Source organism: Clarias gariepinus, chromosome 17 (genome assembly GCF_024256425.1).
Source record: "Clarias gariepinus isolate MV-2021 ecotype Netherlands chromosome 17, CGAR_prim_01v2, whole genome shotgun sequence".
NCBI lineage: Eukaryota > Metazoa > Chordata > Actinopteri > Siluriformes > Clariidae > Clarias > Clarias gariepinus.
In genome coordinates, this window is record NC_071116.1 from 24,588,474 (window position 1) to 24,613,317 (window position 24,844).

A 24,844-nucleotide genomic window follows, 5' to 3' on the forward strand; every position below is an offset into this window, starting at 1 on the left:
GCCCCCCAGGGTGGTGTTCTGAGCCCCCTGCTGTACTCTCTGTACACCCACGACTGCGTGGCCACTACCAACTCCACCACCATCATCAAGTTTGCTGACAACACTGTTGTGGTGGGCCTGATCACGAACAACGATGAGACGGCCTACCTGGAGGAGGTTGGAAATCTGGAGAACTGGTGCCAGAGGAACAATCTCCTCCTGAACGTCAGTAAGACAAAGGAGCTGATAGTGGACTTCAGTACAAAGCAGGTGAGGAACTACCAGACCCCCCTCATCAACAGGAGCCCAGTGGAGAGAGTGGACAGCTTCAGATACCTCGGTGTTCACATCACGCAGGACCTGGCATGGTCCTGTCACATCAACACCGTGGTAAAAAAGGCCCGGCAGCGTCTCTACCACCTCAGACGCTTGAGAGACTTTAGACTGCCCTCCAAGGTGCTCAGGAATTTTTACTCCTGCACCATAGAGAGCATCCTGACGGGAAATATCACGACCTGGTTCGGGAACAGCACCATGCAGGACAGACGCGTTCTACAGAGGGTGGTGAGATCAGCTGAGCGCATCATCCGCATCGAGCTCCCTGACCTGCACTCGATGTACAGCAAGCGGTGCTTGACCAAGGCCAGGAAGATCGTGAAGGACCTCAGCCACCCCAATAACGGACTGTTTACTCTGTTGCGGTCTGGGAAGCGATTCCGCTCCCTGAAGGCCAACACAGAGAGACTGAGGAGGAGCTTCTTCCCGCAGGCGATAAGGTCTCTCAACCACAACCACACCACTATGCAGAACTAACACAATCTTTTCATAATTGATCAAATCAATCAATCTTTTTACATCCATGGACACTATGGACAATTACACGCACACCTTCCTTCATATTTACACTACATGTTGTACGTTTACATCCTGGACCAGTGCACAAAGACACTTTAATAACCTTTGCACAAATACACTTTGTTCTATGCATATTTGCACACCCAGTACAGTATATTTCAATTTGTACAGTATATTTCTATTTATATATACATCATATTTCTATTTTTATTTTTCCTAGCACATTTCTATTTTTTATTTTTAGTTCTATTTTTCCTAGTTTAATTTAATTTTTCTATTTAATTTTCTATTGTATTTCTTTTATTCATATTTATTTCTTATTTGTAAACTTTAATTCTCTTTTGGGGTCAATGGCAGTCGTATAAGCATTTCACTACATTTCGTACTGTGTATGACTGTGTATGTGACAAATAAAATTTGAATTTGAATTGACCCACTTTTCCTATGCACAAGGCATCTGATGGTCTAAAGCACACATGTGAATTAAAAACCATTCCAGGTGATTACCTCATGAATCAGATAAGAGAATGCTATAAGTGTGTCTTTTTGCTTTACCGCATAATTTAATTTATGCAGATTTACTGTAATGAATAAATTTAACTGGTTATAGGTATATAACCTTTAAACCATTAAATTATTATATATTAAAATATGCATTGAGCTTATGGTTCTTTACTGTATAAAAACCCTGTAATGTTTATTAGTTGTGCAGACCCACTGTTTATAGTAAAAGCAGGTTGGCAGTTTGCTGGTCTGGAGCATGTCGTAACATTTGAAATTGACAATTAAATGTTAAAAAATAATTTATTCATTCTTTTACTTTATGGTCCCTAGTTAAAAATGCATCATGAAATAATAAAAAAAAATGACTTACCCATTAAACTCAGTGAGTGACCTCTAATGCTGATCTTCTCGATAAAACTTAGGAGCATCTTACAGTCTAATGGCCTGTCTGTTTCTTGTGTAGAGTGGAACCTCGAATTACGAGCATAACTCATTCCACAGCCCAAAAAAATAAATACATAAAAATAATTAACACAAAATATAAAGTAAAAATAAATCCGGACAGATGTGTTTCCATTTATGCGCACAGGTGCTGTGTGTGTGTTTATGAAGGTAAAACAGTAGCAAAACCCAAGAGCTTGCAAATTTGAATGTGAGAACTTATAAAATGAATATTTGTGTTTGTAAATTGAAATTTATAAATAACCATAAGCTTTGTGGGATCAATATTGAGGCAGTGGAACCTGCATCAGACTATCCATGCACTAGCTTAAAAAAGGATTGCGCAAACAACATCCAAGCGAACAGGCTGTATAACCTAGAGCAAATTCGCTAATAAAAATCAATGAAAATGTTCAAAGTTGGAGAAACTTATTTCCACCAGCCTTAAAACAGTAAAAGATGGTTCCACCAATTACTAATCTGAAGGGGTAAATACTTATGCAAGCAGTATTTTTTAACTTTTTTAAAAGTATAATTATTCTTATTTCTTTTTTAAAGACCTGCTGACTGGCAATGACTTTTTAATAAAAAGTTAAATGTAATTTAGAACCTGGAAATTAATTATGTATGTATGAAGGTATAATTTGTAATGAATGTGTAATGAATGTGATGCCTTCTTTAAAAACCTTTAAACTTAACATGCCTTTTTTGAATTGTACCATGACACAATCTGCAGTGAGCACAACAACTGCACCCAAAACCAACTCAACTCCAACTACTCCACCCACAGACACCAGCCCGAGTGCTACAATCTTATCCACACCATCTACAACCAACAAGCCCTCACCAATCACTACAACTACTGGTAGGGTTTTAATCCTTGTTTTTCTCTTTTATTTAACCCATTATTATATTATTTTGCTTTTATTAACAGTAACACATAGTTTGAAATGTATGAATTTTGATAATAAATATTTATGATAGTTGTCTATCTACAACCATTAGATGCCCTTGTTTTTGTAAAATAATTTTTGTATAAAATATTAGACTTAATTTTGTAAGTTGTTCTTGTTGTTTTTACAGACACCCATGTATTAACCTTTACATTTACAATAAATGAAGTTTTTGACACTCAACTCAATGACCAAACCAGTACAAAATACAAAGAATATAAAAAGAAAATTGAGAGTTCAGTAAGTGTTACACAGTATATTGTTATTATTATTTTAATTATTATTATTATTAGTAGTAGTAGTAGTTGTGGTATTATTGTTGCTGTTGTCATTATTAAAAGTGTAGTGTTGTGGCATATAATTCCACTCTAATGTACAACTAAATATGACATGCTGGGCATTTTCCCCTTCAGATTGATTTAAGCTACAAAACTGTAACTGGTTACATGGCAGGCACTGCAAAAGTGACAAACTTCAGGTGATATTATTTAATGCAATCTAATTATAAGAGTTATACATTTTTAATATATATAAGTCCTGCATAGGTCAGATCTATCAAATCTATCCTAATCTTGCTGTAAATTAATGAAATCACTATTGAAATACAAAAGAAACAAAGAAAACAAATTTAAATAAAAAAACCTTGTTTTAATTGAAAATCTGGGGAGGTTGTACATAATATTTTAAAAGTCGGATCAAGTGGTAAGGTCTTGTTCTTTGTTTAAACAGGTCTGGTAGTGTCTTGGCAGACTTTAATATCAGCACTACTAGTGTTAACCTGGATTTGGTATCAGCAAATGAAAACGTTGCTAATGATCTCCGTACTCAGGGATTTAATGTGAGCAACAATGCATTCAGTCGAAGCGGTAAGGGTTGTTTAAAAATTTCCAAGTCTCCAATATTAATGTTAAAAGTACTTAGAGTAGACAAATAAAGATGTCCTTTTTTTTTAGTGAAAGATGGACTATATAAAAGCAGCGGCAATATATATCCTGGGAGGAATCTCACATTGACCTGCAATCCCCCAGTTAATAATAGCCTAACATGGACTCGAGATAATGAAACACTACATCAGTCAAATAATATCCTTCAGATCAATAATGCCTCTCCCAGTAACAATGGTAAGTAACAAATTATTGTTAATTTAGCCACTTACAATATTTCATAATAATACTAAATAGATTAAGCAACATATAAGATCAAGATAAATAAAAAATAATATGTAATTTTAATAGTTCTAATTGTTTAAACAAAATAATTACCCCATTTTTTTTTATTTTTTTTTCATTTGATTACAAAATTAAACACTTTGTACCAGTAGGCCCACACTTTGGAAAACACTGGATAGCATTTGCTTCTCCTTTTGCATGTAAAATTTATCAGACTTGTTTTAGTCAGAAAAATGTCTGTTATATAACATGTTCCTTTCTTTCTAACATTAAGAGGCACTGACAGGATTATATATTGATTCCTGTCAGTGCCTCTGTTTATTCCATACCTTTAATGTCTAGGTGCAACGCATGCACATACATCTACTCAGCAAGTAAGGGAGTAAGCAATCTGCAAGCAATCTGAATTTTTTGCATGTTACAGATACACCACCACCACAACAAAATTTTCATTATCCTACTGCATGCATCTCAAAGGCCAGACTGTGTGCAATAGATTGGTTATATTTTTAAAAGCTCAAAAAATATTCAGGTGTTTTATTTTGCTCATTTCTAGACTATTATTACCTGCTAATACACAAGATAAGGTACTGTAAATGTGGAAAAAATTGAAATGTGCATTGACTGACAGATGTTAGTGACATAAAAGCTGCCCAAGATCACATTACATACATTGTGTTCAGGATTAAAGCTGACAGTACCCCTCCTGACATATGATTTTTTTTTTGTAGAATGTGTGGATAACATATAATGTTTTGTATGGACACCCTAATGCAAATGTCAACTACAACTAAAAGTACAATGTTAGTATTAAAACTTATCTAGCCAAAGACTACAAAAGACATACATATTATAAGTATTAATAATCATGGATGTCTAGGCTCAGCTTCAAGATATTCTAATTACATTATAATAATAATATATAATAATACATTATAATTTGTTATGATATTATTTATTTCCTCTCTCCTTTCCCAGGCCAATATGCCTGCACAACAACAGTAAACTCAATGCCATATGTGATCTGGCAAAGCATTAATATTGAGCCATACCCCATTATCCAAGTGACCAGTGACAAACTTTTACAATGTAAGGATACCACAGTCCCACTGCAGTGCTGTGTTCAGTCAGTTTACCAAGTGAAATGGGATGCTTGCAACTCACCATCGACAAGTAAGACTTGAAATGAATAAATAACACTACTTTAATTAGTGAATATTTTGTCAAGCCTCCATCATTTTAGATACAGTGAATGGCTGGTGAAAAATGTCCCTGATTTTTAATGTGTTTTTGACATTTACTTGTGTTGCACAGACCCGGTGACAGGCTGCATATCATGCGACTATTCAGTTAAACAAACAGACTGCATAAATAATGCAGTAGCACAGGTGAGATGCCAACTCCAAAATCCCCTCCCTGAAAGTACAAGTCAGAGTTACAACTCAAAGAGCATCACCTTAAATATAGTTAACAAAAGTGAGTAACCATTTATTTTTTATTTGACATTTTCCTCAACATCTACAATAAAACTTGCAATATCAAATATACATTGCAGTCATAAAAAAGTAGTCATTTTGTTTTATAAAAACAGATAAACTAGATTTATATTATTAATTGTCATTATTTGTAGTATATTTGGCTACAAATAATGAAGCAGTCATTAATGGTCCAAGAAATGACTGCTCCGACCTTAAGCATTTCACTGCATATTGTAGCGTTTTTACCGCTACGAAGAATGCTGGAGAGACAAGTGAGCTTCCTGGCTGCCCAATGCAAATGGCTGGGAGTACTTTATTGAGCAACCGCACATTCCACATGTTCATAAACAGACATCTACCCACACACACACACAACCTGGCCGAAGTCACTACCCCAAACACCTTTCCCCAATACGGTGAACACATCATAACCCCTCCCGCAAAGCATGATGGTCGTCTGTCAAACCCCACCCACGCCACAATATCGTACTGTGTATGACTGTATATGTGACCAAAATTTTTTTTTTTATTTGACTTTACAGAGCAATATAATTTTAATTTGTGACAACCATTTCCTTATTAAATCTTAATTACAAGTATAGTTTTTTTATGTTATGTTATGTAACATTATTATTATTATATTTTTTAGCATTTGACTGCTTTGATAATGTATTTGGAGCTGGAAATCTGGGAGATAAAAGCTCTGGTAACTGTATTGGAGAGATGGTTGGCTATCAAGTAGCTCAGTGTAATCCCTTAAACCTCTGGAAACCCATAGAAAACTCCTGTGTTCTTCCCATCTTTAAAAATTTACAAGATACAGCTAAGGCAATTTGACTTTTTTCTTTCTCCCATAACAAATTCAATTATGTGACCAGTGTTTGTTTTTTAATTGATTTATTTATTACTTTTTTTGGCAGACTTTACAGCTAGACAAAATCCCCCAATTTATGGTCAACCTCAGCACTAATGCTTTATTAGCGAGTGAAAACATCACTGACTCTTCAGCTACAATATTAACAATTGTAGACATACTAAACACTATTTCGTATCTCTCACAAACAATTTTAATTAGTCAACCTGTTATGAAGGTAAGTGCATTTTAAAATAATTTGATTATGTTCAGTTAAAGCCTTAAGAATTCTTGCCTTAAGAAATTTTGCCTCGGCATGGAAAAAAGTTTTTAGCATACAAGCGACCAAACAGAGCCAAACCCCAGCTAAGGGAGTCGTTCAAAACTTCTTTGCATCAGTGAAAAGACTAATCTTTGTGGGTTTTTGCATATTGTGCAAGATTAAGTGAAGACACATCAGGAGTTTAAGAAAGTTAGCAAGTACAGCAAAGTTAAGGGAGCTACTTTCAGTTGTGTTTTTAAAGCACCCAGTGCCCATTAAGGTTAAACGAGGTTTAATGTCAATGTCAGTTTATTAATTATTTGAGATTTTAATTTTTTTCGTGTTAAATTTTTTTTTTATTGTTTTAAATTAAAAATGCACATTACGCATGACTTTAGTTTTAGAAATTTGTAATATTGGTAATATTTTTTTGGTTGCTGGAATAAATTATCTGCACTTAGATTATTTCTATGAGAAAATGCATTTTGCAATGCGAAATTTAGCTCTAAGCTCTTAAATTGTATGCCAAGGTACCACTGTAGCTTTAACATCGACTTCTCAGTTCTTATAATCTGTACTAAAAGCAGCATTTCATACTGTGTAGGAATTTTACATTTATAAACTCTTTTGCAACCCTAAAATTTACTTTTTTTATATCCAAATAAATATTCCAGTGGCTAGTGGACATACATTCATTACGGTTATGTATGACCACTAAACACATAATCTTAGACTATAGACAGTGGAATCTCAGGTTGCGAGTAACGTGGTTTGCGAGCATTCCGCAAGACAAGCATAGATTTTTTTATAAATGTTGACTTGAAAAACAAACAAGTCTTGGTTTATGAGTACCAAGTATCATGTATCACGCATGCGTTATGTAAAACCCAATTCACATGCGAACAATTATATATATTCACAAAAAAACTACTAACGTGAACAAAAGAAAAAAACATGCCAGCAAAGTCTTAAAAATACGTCATTCTTGCTCTTTAGCCAATCAGATGCAACCTCACCAGTCAACCAATCACAACCTCCCCCTCCGGGAGCGCAGCAGTCGTGTAGCTCAGCTTTGCACACCTTTTGCGCAATCTGCATTTTTGCCAGCTGCTATGTAATGCTGCTGTTATTTTATTTTATCAGTTAACTTCTGTCACCTGTTAAAACAGTCTTTTATAATTATTGATAATTCACTCTACGCTGCATGAATGGATAAATTGAAAACCATGATTTTCGCTTTTTTACAATAAACATAATTCTCCCACAAAACTCGAGGCTTTACTTATTGCATTACTGGATAAATCAACATGTTTAACTAATCTTTTAAATGAATGAATGAATGAATGAATGAATAAAGAAAATTTTAGCAACTACTTTTCGGCACCTCATAATATTATTGATAGGACCTTTATTAGACATTAGTGTTTATATGAGAAATACAAACTTTTATCCCAGTACCTCTGATAATTAAAAATATTGTAAGGAAATCAAACATCTATTCTTCAAATTAAAAACTGTGACTGTCTTGATTGACACAAACATGTAATGAGGGTGAAGTGTTAATAAAGATGATAAACTGGTTAGCTGTGTCATTTTCAGCGAAGTTCATTAATGAAACATTACAAAATAAAGTAATAACTTAGATGTGCATCCTGTTCTTAGTTTGAGTAGGTAAAACTTCATTTCTGTTGTAATTAACTCAAATTGTGCAAAAGACGTGCAAAGCTTAGCTACATGAGTGCTCCTGGAGGGCTGTGATTGGTTAAATGGTGAGGTCGCAACTGATTAGCTAAAGGGTATAAATGACGTATTTTTGAGACTTTGCTGGCACGTTCACACACACACACACACACACACACACACACACTCTTTCTCTCTGCTTTACACAGAAACATTGCTCTGTCGCGATTCTTTTCAAAGGTAAAACAGAAACATTTATCTGTCGGGATTTATTTTTACTTTTTTTTAAAGGTAAAGTTCAGTTTAATTTGTTTAATTTTTACTTCATATTTTGTGTTAATTATTTTAATGAATTTTTTTTTTTGGACTGTGGTATAAATAATTCGAGTTTCCATTATTTCTTATGGGAAAATTAAATTTGGTTTACAAGTGATTTGGAATATGAGCCTGCTTCTGGAAAGAATTATGCTCGTAATCCAAGGTTCCACTGTATGTAGAAAAAATTTACAGAATTTTAATCAGTAACATTCTCCTTTAAAGAGCAGAGACTGACTACTAACAAAACAATGGTCCCTCAATACAACAAGCCTTATAAAACCTTTTTTCTGGTACTATGTAAGGTTTAATAAATATTTACAGATGATTTTTTAACCGCTTTTACTTCACTGATCTTTCATTTCTTCAAATGTAACCACCATAGAACCTGAATAGATGCAGAACAATGTTAGTCAAAAAATAAAACTTCTTTATTTTTATAAAAGCTTATCATGCTTGTTTAGCATATACTACCTAGGGAAATGATGTTCTACTGGTTGGTTCTGTTATGTTCTTTGCTGAGGTTTCTGGGTCTTGCTGTGTGGATGGTCTTAAGTCTACTTCTGCTTCTATGTAAACACAGACCAAATGCATTCCTTGTAAATACTTATACTGAACAGTAACAAGCTCTGATAGCACCATTTATGTATGGTGCTACCACATACACACTGCCTGGCCAATTGGTGATAAAACAGTCATAAAAAAATAATTTTTTTGGCCATACAATTAACAACACCCAGAAATGCCACCGCCTTCTCTGGATCCGATCTCATCTGAGATTAACTGAAGTAAAGTGGAAGTGTGCTGTGGTCTGACAAGCAAGTTTTTGGAAATCATGTACTAAAAGCAGCATTTCATGCTGTGTAGCAATTTTACACTTATAAACTCTTCTGCAACCCCAAAATTTACTTTTTGCCAAGAAGAATCTATTTTGTAAATATTTAGTAATTACTGTAACCCGGCCATCCGCGCAAAGGGCAAGTCGGAGGATGACTAGGCAGATTTATAGACAGGCAGAGCATTCGAGTGTCTGCAAAATACGAAATTTTTTACAAAGTTAGATCTATGCAGTGCTTACAACTTGATCCACATCAGGGCTGGGGACGAGTGGAAGATGGTGTTTATTACGCCGTCAGGTCATTATGAAAACCTGGTGATACCATTCGGTCTCACCAATGCTCTGGCAGTGTTTCAAAGGTTCATTAACGAGGTGCTCCGGGAGAAGCTTAACCTCTACGGCTTTGTCTACCTGGATGATAAATTAATATTCAGTGCTCTGCTGCCGGAGCACATCACCCATGTGCGTCGGGTGCTCCAACTTTTCCAGCAGAACCATCTATATGTTTAAACTTTAAAGCACTTTTTGTAAGTCGCTCTGGATAAGAGCGTCTGCCAAATGCCTAAATGTAAATGTAAATGTTAAGCTGGAGAAGTCACAGTTCCACACAACTACCACCTCCTTTTTGGGTTTCGTGGTATCCAGGGCCCAACTTCAGATGGATCCAGCTAAGATAAGGGATGTGGTCAGTTGGCCCCGTCCCACAACGCTTTGGACTGTTCAGCGCTTTTTGGAGTTCGCTAATTTCTTCCGGCGGTTCATCCGCAACTTTAGCACCCTGGCGGCCCCACTCAGCGCCCTCACATAGAAGGGCCTAGTGTGATTTAAATGGACAGAGGAGGCCCAAGGGTCCTTCGAGGCCATAAAAGCGAAGCTTACCACAGCTCCAGTCTTACAAATGCCAGATCCAGAGGCGCAGTTCATAGTGAAGGTAGACGCATCTGACATAGGGGTAGGCATAGTTCTCTCCCAGCGTTCCGGGAAGGACCAAAAACTACATCCCTGCGCCTACTTTTCACACCGCTTGACCCCAGCAGAGAGAAATTACGGAATTGGAGATTGGGAGCTCCTTGCCATAAAGCTAGCCCTAGAAGAATGAAAGCACTGGCTGGAGGGGTCTAAACAGCAAATATTTATTTGGACGGGCCACAAAAATCCAGAGTATATTCAGTCAAACGCCTAAACTCCCGACAAGCCAGATGGTCCATCTTCTCCCGGTTTAATTATGTGCTCTTTTTCTGCCCGGAGTCAAAGAACCTTAGGCCGGATGCTCTCTCACGCCAATGGGACCCCCGCCCCCCCCCCCCGTATTGGATCCGGTAAACGAGAGCATCAGCCCGGCACCACGCATCCTAGCCCCTGTACGCTGGGCCATGGAGCGACCAGTCAGGTAGGCACAGCACCAAGAACCAGATCCGGGAGAAGGACCCCCTGGGAAATTATACGTGCCTGCCACCCCTTGTCCCCAAGCCCTAGTATGCGGCCATACATCCCCATTCATGGCAGGGGCTGCTAGAACGATCGAATTCCTCAGCCGACGTCTCTGGTGGCCTGGCATGGAGCAAGATGTTCGGGCTTATGTGGCAGCCTGCCCAACCTGTGCAAAGAACAAGGAACCCCACACACGGCCTACCGGACTACTGCGCCCATTACCCATACTGTCGCGCTTATGGTCGCATATCTCCTTGGACATTGTGACTGGCCTCTCTCCATCCAAGGGGTACACTGTTATTCTGGTAGTGGTAGATAGGTTCTCTAAAGCCTGTAAGTGTATTTCTTTACCGAAACTTCCCTCAGCTAAGGAGACGGCGCAGTTGATTCTCCAACAGGTGGCCCGTGTGCATGGCCTCCCAACTGACTTAGTTTCTGACCCGGGTCCACAATTTGCTACTTGGTTTTGGGGGGCGTTCTGTAAGTCCATTGGGGCCACGGCTAGCTTGACATCGGGGTTTCACCCTAAGTCCAACGGGCAAACAGAGAGGGTAAATCAAGATTTAGAGTGCACCCTCAGGTGCGTAGCCTCCTCCAACCCGTCATCCTGATTCGACCACCTAATGTGGATAGAGTATGCCCACAATACCCTGTGGCACTCCTCTCTCGGCATGTCGCCCTTCAAGTGCCAATTTGGGTACCCGCCTTCCATGTTCCCAGAGGAGGAACCTGAGGTTGTAGTCCCTGCTGTACTAAACTTTGTACTGCGTGGACCCCAACCTCAGGTTTCTCCTCGTGCTGTCGGACCTGGAGAAAGGCTCGAGCTGCCCTACAAGCAGCCAAGCAGCGACGGTTAGGGCCCTCATTCCGTACAGGACAACGGGTCTGGTTGTCAACCAAGGACCTCCCACTAAAGCTAGAATCAAAGAAGTTGGGCCCCGGTACATTAGACCATTTAAAATAAAAAGAAGGATGGATCCTTTGGCATACCGTTTGGCCCTCCCCCGGCAATGAGAATTAACCCTACATTCCATGTTTCATGATTGAAATCAGTGCTCTGCAGCACCTCGTGCGATCATTAGATAGCACCATGTATTAGAGCATTGCTCTGGTATAGAGAGAAAAAGAAAAGTGAAAAAAGAGAAAAGTAAATAAAAAAGAGAAAAGTAAAAAAGTTAAAAAGTGATAAAGAGAAAAAGTGAAAAGTGAAAAAGAGAGAAGCAAAAAAAAAAAAAAAAAGTGGAAATAAAAGAGAGGAAAAAACATCAAAAGTGAGACACACCCTACCTTGCGCTGCATGGTGCTCACGCGAGCCAGTCACCCTTGGCCAAAATAAACCCAACGCTCCCCTCTAAGTCCTGTGTACATAAGTGTCTCCTCGTAACAATTACATACACTGATTAGCGATAACATTAACACCACATAACATTAACATTGATTATTAATTATATACCAGTAAACTGGTGACAGGATCAATTATGCCTGTGGTAAGCAATGCACAGCAACTCATCAAAAAAGTTAATGCTTGCCACGATTATAAAAAAAACATATAAAAAGACCACCACACAGGGCCTGGCAGGCAAAGAACCCAAAATTGCCATCCTAGCCTTTAAACTCCCTGGATCCCGATCCGATCGATGCACTGAACATTCAAGTTCAATTCACAGTGGTCACACCTGCAATCCAGAGCACCCAAAAAGATCTGCCACTAATGTTCTGGTGCCAGACATCAGAGCACACTCTCAGAGGTCTTGTGGAGTCATGCTCTAATGGGCCAGAGCCGCCCTGGAGGCACAAGGAGAAGCTACACAATATTGACATAATATTTTGTGTTATAATGTTATGACTGATTAATGTATTGCTATTAATAAACTACTGTAAAAAATCATATATGCTGTATGTTATACATCTTGTTTTTTATTTAATTTTTAAGAATTTCCTAGAAACAACAGAGGTGATTGGATCAGATGGTGCACAAAGCACATGGGTGCTCATAAACAGCAACAGTACAACTAGGCATGTCAGTTCTGAACTTCTAAAATCTACTGAGAAGATTGCAACCAGACTATCAAATGGTAACTTCTCAATACCAACAAACTTTAGTTCTCTTAACAAAACTTCCATCATTGCCCCCTTTTCTGGAACATTTGGAGTAAATTCAACGACCCAAATAAATATTCCAGTGGCGAGTGCACAGACATCCCTCACAGTCATCATTTCTTCAGCTTTTAATAATATCTTACCTGTTCGAAATCTGACCTACGATGACAGCAATCAAACTGGCACCATCATCAATGGAGATGTAGCTGTAATTGAGACAAGCACAAAAATTAACAGCATCTCCCTTTCTTTTGAGGTCAAAAATACGACGTTGGGAAACCCTCAGTGTGTCTTTTGGAACTTTAACCTTTTAAATGGCATTGGGGGATGGGACTCGACTGGATGTCTACTAAAGTCATTACAAAATGAAACTGAAATAGTTACATGTGAATGCAACCACACAACATCTTTTTCAATTTTGATGTCACCATTTACTCCGGATAAAGACTTAGCCATAATCTTAGACTATATCACATACATCGGTGTTGCTATTTCATTGGGCTGCTTGGTTTTGTGCCTCCTAATTGAAATCATTATATGGAAATCAGTAACAAGAAATGACACGTCCTACATGCGTCATGTCTCTGTAGTCAACATCGCTCTCTCCCTACTGATTGCGGACATATGCTTTATCATTGGAGCAGCGGTAGTTAACCGAGGCGAAGGTCCCTGCAGTACAGCCACATTCTTCATGCACTTCTTTTATCTTGCCCTTTTCTTCTGGATGTTGTTGTCAGCACTCTTGCTCCTCTACCGCACCCTTATGGTCTTTTCCAGAATGACCAGAGGTGCAATGATGGCCATAGCCTTTAGTGTTGGCTATGGAGCCCCATTAATCATAGCTGTGGTTACTGTGGCATCTACAGCTGGACAACATGGATACATTCAAAAAAATTACAACTGTTGGCTAAACTGGAGTCAAACGAAGGCCCTCCTGGCATTTGTGATTCCTGCTCTAACTATTGTAGCTATAAACTTCCTAGTGCTTATTGTGGTTCTGGTGAAGATGTTGAGAAGAGGGGTTAATGCTTCCACTCAGCAAGATGAGAAACATCCTTTAGTAGTGATTGCTAGATGTGTGGCGATTCTAACACCTCTCTTTGGTCTAACGTGGGGATTCGGCATTGGAACCTTGGTATCATCGAACCGTGGAATTCACATTGTGTTCGCATTCCTTAATTCACTGCAGGTACTAAATTATTTTTTTTTTCTGATTATGTACTTGCACAGTCATTAATTGATATAACTCTACAAATCATTTACATTTTCTTTAATAAGTTGTTTTATACCGTAACTCTTCACTGCAGGGCTTCTTTATTTTGGTCTTTGGAATATTACTGGATAGTAAGGTATGATAATTCTATGGCCATTACATCAATCTTGACTTAACACACAAAACCATATATAGATAATTCTATGATATTGCCTTTTTTGTGGTCGCAGGTCCGAGAAGCATTGGCAGGAACGTTTTCACTGAGGAACTTTAGCTCTAATCGGACTAGGGTAAATATAGTTTCTGCTGTTGCTATGCTAATGCTAATTCTTTGGAAAATAAAATTCACTTTTACTCTAATTCAACTGTGGTTGATGTTTCTACATTACAGAGTACAAGTGAGGGACCATCATCCTCAGGTGGATTTCCTTTCTTTCGGAGACTACGGCAAAGAAGTACGTACAGCAAATGAACTCAACATCATGCATTTTAATCAATAATGGTGTTTTAACACAATGTGTTTGACTATATTTTGGTCCATTTACCAGGTAATACTCAAACTCTCTTATCATGTTTGTGCTTAAACAAATAAATGTATAAATGTATAGAGCAAAACACTACTTAATGCAGATAATTTCTTAATGTAAAATAATTTAACTAAATTTTTAAGCAAAGTGTATGCACTCGGAACAAGAAAGCATATAATTTATCATTTCTGAGAAGTTATTTAACTCTTATTATTTTTTGTCCAAAAACCATTGTGTACTGTAGCATGCTGATCCAGTTTCACCCAATGGGGTAGCTTTTCATTCTTTTTCCCATCTCCATGTCAGCCCTTGTCTATTATATTGCAAATAACTTAAGCAACTTTTAGGAAAAACAAAACAACAGGTATGCAGGTAACAGCTTTCAATGTATCGACATTTTTAAATTAAGGAGAGATTTTCCACTCAAGTACTGTATGCGCCAAAATGTACAGTACTGAAATGAAAAGCAATATTACCGTATTGTCATCTGGAAGTTTATTTCTCCTGAAAGAAACTAACATACACATGGTACACGTAATGTAAGTGTTCGGAGTGTGTACACACCTTGTTGTTATAAACACAGTGTTCATATCGTTCACATAGATTCTTAAACATACCCCGGAACAAAGTTTCTGCAGCCTCCTGCAAAAAGAAATGAATCGCTTACATAATGTTGACACAATACATCACTAGAACAGTGAAATTTCATAACAATAGTCTGCATAAATGTGTTATTAAATCTCTCTCAGGATTGTTCTGCCACCTCTTTCAAACTCAATTCCCATTCACGGTCACTTCCGTGTGAGTGGAAATAATACTCAAATATGGATACTTTTTCCTCTGTCAAGCGACCGATTTCCAATAACTTCCTTTTCACTTCTGAGAATAACTGCGGCTGGGGCTATGTCCTGTTGACAAACGGAAATGCATGTTGAGTGCAAGTTCCAGAACTATATATTTTGGCACATACAGTATTATGCAAGTTAAACAAAGTAAATAATAGTATGTTTAAGTTAAACCAATTAAATAGACTTATGTATCTGTATAATGTTTTTTTGTAAAATAGATATAATATCAATATTTAAAACCTAGCAAGACCTTAATATTTTTATTGGAGGCAAGCCATACCTCAGAAGAAGGCATCCCATCATGCAACATGTGTGATATATCTTCACATTCTTTATAAAGTCTTTTTTTTTTTTATTCTATATTTAGTGTGAATTTTAAGTCAAATAATAGAACAACAGAGTGTTTACAATAAATCACAGCATGGCTAAGATTCACCTCGGATCGTTTCATTAATTCAACCTTGACGCTAGCTTTTCATTGATGAATACTGTAAATGCCAGAAGTGTTGCATGTACCGTTTCAAGTCCATATCAGAGACACAAGAAAATATAAACACTAATTGTTACAGAATTCCTGCTAAACTTGGACCTGCTAACTAAGCAGAATTTAAATGAAAAAAATATATTTGTAATCTTCTTTTTTTTGCCTCAATTAATTACACAACACTATAAACTATTAATAATCTCTTGTTCTTTTAATAGTTAAATTATACTCTACTCTATTACTTTTTTGTCCTTTTCACTTAATTCTAATTCATAATAATTACTTTCCTTCACTATTCATTAAATTCCTTAGATAACATTTAGGTTTTGGTTTTAGTGCCCTGACTATATTTTGGTCTTTTTCAGATGCATACAACGTATCGAGTGCTGGTGTTATGTCTTCAAGCAACTCAGACACAGCTGGTCACAGCCAAAGTAGTATGCCCATCTTACAAGGGTCTGCTTAACTATATGAACAAGAAGAAAAACATTTTTATTGGTTTACATTGTTTCTCATTAACATATAAGAAAATTATAAAGTAAATAAAAATCAAATTGGCAAGCTACCAAAACATTTTTAGCCCTTCTTGCTACTAGTCTGTATACCTGGAAGATCCTTAAAATGTGCATCATGCAAGAAGGGTGATATCGAAGGACATAGGTTTATAAATTTAATGTTTCACACTATTACACACACACACACACACACACACACACACTTATTGGGAAAATGGTATTAGCTAAATTATTTTAAAAACTCTTCTTTTATCTTCATTAAGAAATTCCCTTTTTATAATTGAGGTGTTTCATTCCATATTGGACCACAAAACTTTTGTTTGGTATCCGGTTCCACTGCTCCATTTTACTAAGTGTGTTGACCTTCTTTCATATCTTAATTACATTGAATGAACTGTATTTTATGTTGATTAATCTCTTTACTACAGCCATTTACTTTTAGTTGTATTAATATTTGCAATAAGTTAAATAGATGGCAATGTGTTCTTACTGAAAAAACAACCAAACAAAAAAACAGTTTCTTTTTGTCAGCTTTATGTGCCGCTTCAGGGTGCTTTCATACACAGACTTCAGGCATGGATTCCAGTATACTTGACCCTAAAGTTTGGCATGTTTATGTTACATGAACACTCCATATCATGCCTGGGTACAGATCACCATATCAGGCTTAAGGCCAGTTGAAAGGGTGGTCTTGAACGTGGTAGAGTGTATGTGGGTACAGCTCGAACCAGATATGAAAGCCAATTGTCCATGAAAAATTGAAGTGGATGGCTGTTTAGAGCCTAAAATCAGCAACACATTTGTCTCCTTCAAAATCTGAGTGCATGCAGCATGTGCCAGCTCCTTTTGTCACTTTTTTCTGACCAGTGTTGAGGGACGTTACTTTTTAAATAACTAATTACATTACAAATTTGCTGTCTTTAAAAAGTAATCAGTTACATTACAGCGTTACTTTCTGATAAAAGTACTTTTACATTGAAGAAAATGAAAACTCCTTTGTTATTCCTTATGCATGTTGTTTTAGTCAAGACCTTTTTAATTATTCTACCATCATCACTTAGCGAAATTTGGCTCATAATCTGTTAACTACTAATACCCCTATCTTACTGACGCAGTTTTGTGCGGTGGCCGTAAGTACGGTTCATCATGATTCACCGTGAGTTTTGGCGCTGTGATTAGGTTTCCATCTTTCTGTGTGTCTTTGCATAATGTCGAGTGGTCACTCGCACTGCTTCTTACTGCGAGTCAAACTTCATAGGTAAGATAGAGGTTTAACAACAGGAATAACAGGGGGGCAGGTTATCAGGGGCGGGGCTTGTAGGACGAATTTCACACACAAACTAACGGAATGACTGCTGTCTGGCTCACGGATTACATAAATTGTTGAAAATAAATCTATATAACTTAAATGGCAGACCTACTGTAACACGTTAAAATACTCGTTACATCAAAAAAGTAATCGTTACTTTGTAATGCGTTACACCCAACACTGTTCCTGGCATAATATCAATGATATGTTAACTTTGTTGTACTTGTCTTCTCTTTTAGTTTATTGTTGGCTTGCAAACCAACTACTGCATACTGCCAGCTTCTGTATCAGAGAGAGCAAAAATATGTAAATGTATTCAGGTATGAAGCAATATTACTAATGTGAAAGCTGGCCAGTAGAGGAGTGAGGAAGGCCTGCAATCAATTTTTGGGTAGTTTACAAATCATTTGTGCCTAATGAGAAAGCAGCCTTAAACACAATTTGTTTGTTTACTTTCTGTTATGATCACTTCTGGAAACACAATTATATTACTCGGACTTATAGAATCAGAAGAAGTTATTCCCTATTGTGTAACTCTGTGTGTGAAGTATATTTTTGGATTTACTTTCTTGTCTCAGATTACATATTGTTTGCTTGTATTTCTTCATGCTTTGACCTTATCAATAACCATTTATAACCTTTCAATGTTTAGGTTTGGGATTTTGTTAATATTGCTGTGTTTTAAATAAATACATTTTCACAAATGAATTATTATTTACACTAGATTCTCTGCTCTATTTTGTTTAACAACATGTTTCAGACATGGTTCCTATGGAGGATGCTGGCAGAGGCAGGGACACTTCTATGTTAGATAGACAGAAACACTAGGGAGACATATAGTACACTCCAAACTAGAACATTGCCTAAACATTACTGTTATTTACTGACATCATAATTTAAGAGAAGAGAACGCAAGTTGACCTGGTCATTTCAGTTTAATGGTGGTTTTTTTTCTTTCTTTTTGGTTTGCACAGAAGGATGGTTCCACTGTATCTGTTCATCAATCTTGTCAAAACTGACACATACTTTTACACGAAGTGGAAGCATGGACTTGAATAGTAAGAGTATAGAGCTGTCTGCCTCTGCCTTCCTCCTGTTTATTTTGTTTTTGCCAAATTCTGTCTGTATAATAGGTCCATTTAAACAGTACTCTGAAAGTGCAAAGTCTCCTATTAATGCAAACAGACAGATAAAATTATATGAGTATCCAGATGCAAAATGTACATGCAAGGACAGGAAAATAAAAACCATGAAAAGTGTGAAATATGACAAACACAGAAACAATGTTACTAATGACTGTGTAAAAAAAACATGACAGAAATTAATAGTAAACACATGGGGCAGTGCTAATTACGTACAAGTACTATGTCCACCAACATTGGCAGGCTGCAATGAGAAGAGATGTGACAAGTCATTTTGAAACAAGTTTTGGCCCCTGAGCTCATGTAAATTGAAATCCTCGTGTTACAACATAAAACAATATTGTGTACCTTTAACTGTGTGGCAACAGTATATGGATATTTCATTTACATTGCATTTACAGTATTTGACAGATAGCCTTATCCAGAAGGACTTTTTATCTAATTTTACATCAGAGCAGGTGAGGGTTAAGGGTTTTGCTCAAGGGCCTAACAGTGGGGGTTAGAACCTGGGACTTTCTGATCAGTAGTCAAATGACTTGACCACTGAGTAACCTCTGCCTCAGTGTAATAAAGTGTTGGTTATATAGTGTATGAAACAAACGCTCTCTCACTTTAACCATCATATGACTTGGAACAAGGAAACAGGGGTTTTCAAAAAAGCCAATAGAAATCTGAAACCTGTCTGGCAAGTACAAATATCTTCAATGCAAAGGCATGTGGATTTTCAGGTGTTAGGAACAAAAAAGGAAAGTTTAAAGCTGAGAACATTTAGGTTACTAGCGTATATTCAGTAAGATACACCTCTGCTGGCTGGAAACAAGGTAAGCTGTAAAACTAGGATTTCATTATTTACCTAATATTGTGATTTTAGTAGAACAATTCGTGTATTAGCAGATGTTATAGATGATTAATTAACATTATTTAGAGAGGGTAAAAAGAATTTGTAGCACTAACTTTTGCTTTATAATTATTGATTTTCCTGAACAGAATTTGTATATGATATTAGCAATATTTTAATTATCACTAAAGTACTTGAAACTTGGCTTGAATTTTGAGGACATCTGTAACTGTGAAATAAGATTAAAGATTATTTGATATTAGATGCCCCTGCGACTTTAATTGCACAAGTTTTTTTTTTTTTTTTTTTTAAAAAAGGTCCAATGGCATCTGTTGAAGTAAATTTTAGAATGAACTAAAAACTTTGTTACCGTGAGGTGTGCGGAATGGAGGTGATGAAGGTGGTGATAAGAAATGTACAGCGCCATCCATTGAATTTTGAGATGAACTATTGCTTGTTTCAAGACATTTTTCATTTAAATTTCTAAGTAGCATATCTTCTCTTTCCATGGGTGAATTTGCGATGAAACAAAGCCTATATGTTACTATGTTATAGGCTCGGCCAAATGCACCTTTAAAATTAGTACCCCATAAAATGCTCCATTAAAATTAGTTTTTTAATAGTTTTTAAGCGATGCTTGCACAAACCCATTCTATATATACAATGTGTGCATGTATACACGGATCAGTCATAACATTAGATTCCAAATTGAAGAGATTGTATATCATTTCTACACATGTACTATGTGTGCATTAGACTTTATGTGTAAGAACTCTCCCTGTGAATGATAAAGAGAAAAATAAAGTAAAATGAACATATAATACAAAAATAATACAAGAATAGATTGAAGAAGGATTGAAGCTAACAGACTATAACACACTGTAACAATTGTCTAGTGCACTACTTCAAATTTACAAATCGCACTTTGTCTTGAAGTTTTAATTGCCCATTTGATATCACAGTCTTTATATTGCACTTTGCTCTTTTATATAAATACTTAAATAATAGTAACTCAGTTTTGTACCACATACAATTACAGTAGTTGATCAATCGGAATGGTTATTACCGTCGCGCTCACCGCCGCGTAAAAACGTCAGCGGCCAAAATAAATTAGTTGCATTTCAAAGTCATTCGTAAAATGGCCGCCAGGTGGCGCAAAGTGACATTTTCGCTCGTTGCCGTAAATACAACAGTGACCGTTATACAGCGTATCTCTGTATCTGTTTATTGTTATTTAAGTTCTGGATTATTTCAGGTACTTTAAACACATTGTTGTGTTGCTCATGTTGGCTCATATGAGATGTAGTTTACAAATAAACACCTGGTTGGGTTATTTTGACCCAACAACTGGTTTATTCATTATTCTTTCCTTTCTCTAAATATCAGCCTGCAGAATGTTTGCAATATTACTGTTATTGTGTCACAGGTGTAGTTTTAAGAGTTGTTTAGGCAGGAATGCGTGTGTATACAGCTCAAAACCTCCATAAGTTATTAAAGATAGCGGCTATTTAGAAAAAATGCCCCAGTGATTTCGGAGCTTCAGGAAATCTCCCGGCGCTCTGCGCATAACACCGGGCCAACTCATGTCGGAAAGAATTTATAAACATTTCCTAAATGTGGGCTTTTGTTTTTTTACTTATAATATTTGTTACTTTAATTTAATTGAGGTTTGGGCTCAGGACTTCAGAATCGTGATTCTACTCTTTAATTTACTCCATAGTTTTAATCAGCGCTCAGCCGCATGCATTAAGTTTTCCAGAGTGCACCGGCAGAAGTAGAATAATGATTATGAACGCGTCGGGAAAACAGCAAGCAGACTTTAAATAAACGTTTGCGTTCATTTTCTGACGCGCTCAAGGTTACCAAAAACAATACAGAGCAGCACAGCTTACAACACTTACAAAATCACAACGTTTTTTCGTTATTGTGAGTGCGCTTAAATAAAATTTGAGTATTATAAAGGCATGTAGTCTTATATAGTTTTATTATATAGTTTTTGCACATTAATCTGACACAGTTTTTTCAGCCTGTCACGGCGTGCGCCCAAATCAATATCGCTCCTCGCTCACTAGTTAGGCGGCCTCCCCTTCAGACATGCGAAGCAGCGGGACCGCAGAATTACACATGACTGGTGAGCTATCGTTACTATCGTTGCCCGGGCTTGCACTCCGCGCTAGAAAATACTCGGGGTTTGTTGGGCTACAGTGGATTTTACTACGCGCTGTGTATGCGGATGGCCATTGCACTCACACCGTGTAGTAAAATCCACTGTAACCCAACAAACCCCAATCATCACCAGCCGTGCCTTATTCCGTCATGTCATGTGGGCATTATAAGCTTTGTATTGAAAACTTCTAACTAAAAAGTGGCAGCTGGCACGCCTTATTTTGTTAATAGTCTAAATAAAAACCCTCCGATTTAATTTCCTATAGTCTAACCAGCGCTCAACCGCACGCATAGTTTTTCCAAACGCGAGGAAGTTTTTGGTGCTAAATAATGTTTATGCAGTATAAGAATTCCCATTAATCCTGGGTTGTTCTTTTAGTGTCACTATAGTGCTTTACAATGCCAGACAACATTCAAATACAAATGATTCACCCTCCCCAGGTGTGAATCGGCTGTTCTCACCTATACATTCAGAGGAACTGAAATGCATTTCTCCCCACTTTAAAAACCTCTTGAATCTGAGGCTCTTCTGGAGACTTTCAGTGATTTCAATTTGTGTAATTTTAATCTCCTGGATTCTAGATTCTAAAGTTGACATTGTTACCTTTTTTAATCATTGGAATGGAAGAACTTATTTTCCTTATGATAGCATAAATTGCATTGTTTTTAATCAGTCTATACACAATAATATTATTATTATTATTATTTTTTTTTTTAAACGGGTATGGGGGCTATCTTGGTTCATTAATCTCCGTGCCTGGTTTAGGTTTAGTATTCAGTGCGCATCTGTTATATTACAACTATCATAACACTCAAATACCTTTTATTGGGGGTTAAGTGACTGATGTGCCTAACATTTTTCAGCTGAGCCTTTGTTTCACTGAAAACGACCGCGACACCCCCCTCTCTCTCACACACACACACACACACACAGAGCCGACCAAATCATTAGCACGTCCCTCCCCCAAACAGCACAGACATTTACTTACACCTGAACTGAGTTGTTTGAGTAACATGGGTCGAACCTTTTACAAATCATAACAGTCTACTGCATTTCATTCTTATAATAACGCAAAAACACAAGCGGGGCTGAAAGACCGACATCTGCTGACACAGTAGAACGTCCTAACACTGTTTTAATTTTATGGTCATTTATTTCAGTTAATAAATCTACTATAAATTTAAAGAACACAAGAAATAAGATGACACAAATCCATACACGCTTTTTTTCTAATTACAAGTGATAAAATCAAAAGGCTCACTGGCTCACACATTTATTGTGCTTAAATTTGATCCTAATAAGATTTGATTTAATTTGAATTTTAGAACGGCAGCTGGAACACCTAAAACAGATGCAGGATTATTTTTTTATAATCTAAATAAAAATGCTTTTTTAAACGTGGGCTATTGTTATTTACATGCAATATTTGTTAATTTAATTTAAATGGGGTTTGGTCTCCGGAATGTTGAGCATCAGGATCCTCTTCTTTACTTTCCTACGTAGAATCAGCGCTTAATCGCACGTATAAAGTTTTGTAAATTCGTTTAATGTTTAATAGTAAATAATGACCCCCGTTGCGCTGTACCACCGCTCGGAAAACCTTATGAAATACAAGTTTAGGACAATTATGATGATCTGCCACGGCGTGCGCGTGTGATGGGTGTACGCCCAAATCTACTATAACTACTCCCTCACTCCGTAGGCTCCCTGAATAGGCACCAAAGGGACGGGGCCGCTTATTTGTGCCGGCTGACGATAATTAACGTTAATATGATCTCGGGCTTGCTCCGCATTATAAAAGCAAGGCGCGGAGGTTTGTCTGAGGTCTGGGAAGTACGTGATGTAATGGAAAATATGAAAGGAGCATGTCAGTGGGGAGATGTGACGCGGCCCAGGCGCTTTAAACAAGGACACTAGAATTCCGCCCTTTGATCTCTGCGCTGAGGACAGCGCGAGAAAGAGCTGCGCGAGCTCCCGCGGCATCTTCACTCCCGCACCGTGCCCGCCCTCGCAGCCCCGCTGCCGAAGAGGAAAAGGCTGCGAGGACGTTTGTGTTAAGTTTTTTTTACGTCAGCGAGGACTCGCGCCGGCCATCGACAGCGGGAGAAGCGCTGCCTCCGCGTGCTCAGTTCTGCCACTCCGCGCACCAACACTTATTGTCAGCTGTGTGCCCGCATGCCAGTGTGGCACAGCCCCCGGAACTGCACATGCACAATCTTTATCCCTTTCTTTCCTTTCTCCCTCCTTCAACACTTTCCTTCCCCATTTTACCTAAATAAATTACCCTTTTCCTGTAAGACCTCGCCTCGTGTCCGTGCTTTATGGTGCCGCCCGTGCAACATGGGTCGAATCCGTTACAGATCATAACAGTCTACTGCATTTCATTCTTATAATAACGCACAAACACAAGCGGGGCTGAATGACCAACATTAGCTGACGCAGTAGAACGTCCTGACAATGTTATAATTTTTATGGTCATTTATTTTAGTTAATAAATCTACTATAAATTTAAAGAACACAAGATATAAGACGACACAAAACCCTACACGCGTCTTTTCTAATTACACGTGATAAAATTTAAAGGCTCACTGTGTTAACATTTATTTTGTTTAAATTTGATCCTAATAAGATTTAATTTAATTTAAATTCTACATTTGTATCGTCATTTTAGTTCTGTGATTATAAATTTGTTTTACTACAAGGTTTTACTTGATTTTATCCGCTACTACGTGCAGTTCTAAAACTCTGTGTCTCATTAATCCAGCAGAGAATGAACTAAGGCATGAGGCGTCAGTCTGTAGTTATATAGCGCCACTCAACGGTAAAAGCCAGCAAACGCACAAAGCCAAACGGTACCGCCGAGCACGGCGACGGTAGGACCTACAGTCCGATTGATTAACCACTGTACATAGCAGCAGGTCTTAATATGTCAAAGACAAAAAA

At 37.4% G+C, this 24,844-nt stretch overlaps 1 protein-coding gene across 1 annotated transcript in view; it reads left to right on the top strand.

The window, feature by feature from the left end:
• Positions 1–18,408, top strand: part of LOC128545607 (adhesion G protein-coupled receptor F4-like) — a 30,199-nt gene extending 11,791 nt beyond the window's left edge. The window contains exons 2-15 of the mRNA XM_053516069.1: positions 2,516–2,644; positions 2,863–2,972; positions 3,146–3,210; positions 3,462–3,598; positions 3,686–3,853; positions 4,880–5,074; positions 5,216–5,377; positions 6,029–6,207; positions 6,300–6,470; positions 12,692–14,047; positions 14,166–14,207; positions 14,302–14,361; positions 14,463–14,526; positions 16,296–18,408. Coding sequence (XP_053372044.1) covers positions 3,179–3,210; positions 3,462–3,598; positions 3,686–3,853; positions 4,880–5,074; positions 5,216–5,377; positions 6,029–6,207; positions 6,300–6,470; positions 12,692–14,047; positions 14,166–14,207; positions 14,302–14,361; positions 14,463–14,526; positions 16,296–16,396 — 2,667 coding nt within the window. The 5' untranslated portion in view covers positions 2,516–2,644; positions 2,863–2,972; positions 3,146–3,178 and the 3' untranslated portion in view covers positions 16,397–18,408. The remainder of the gene's footprint in view (positions 1–2,515; positions 2,645–2,862; positions 2,973–3,145; positions 3,211–3,461; positions 3,599–3,685; positions 3,854–4,879; positions 5,075–5,215; positions 5,378–6,028; positions 6,208–6,299; positions 6,471–12,691; positions 14,048–14,165; positions 14,208–14,301; positions 14,362–14,462; positions 14,527–16,295) is intronic.
• Positions 18,409–24,844: the final 6,436 nt, after the last annotated feature.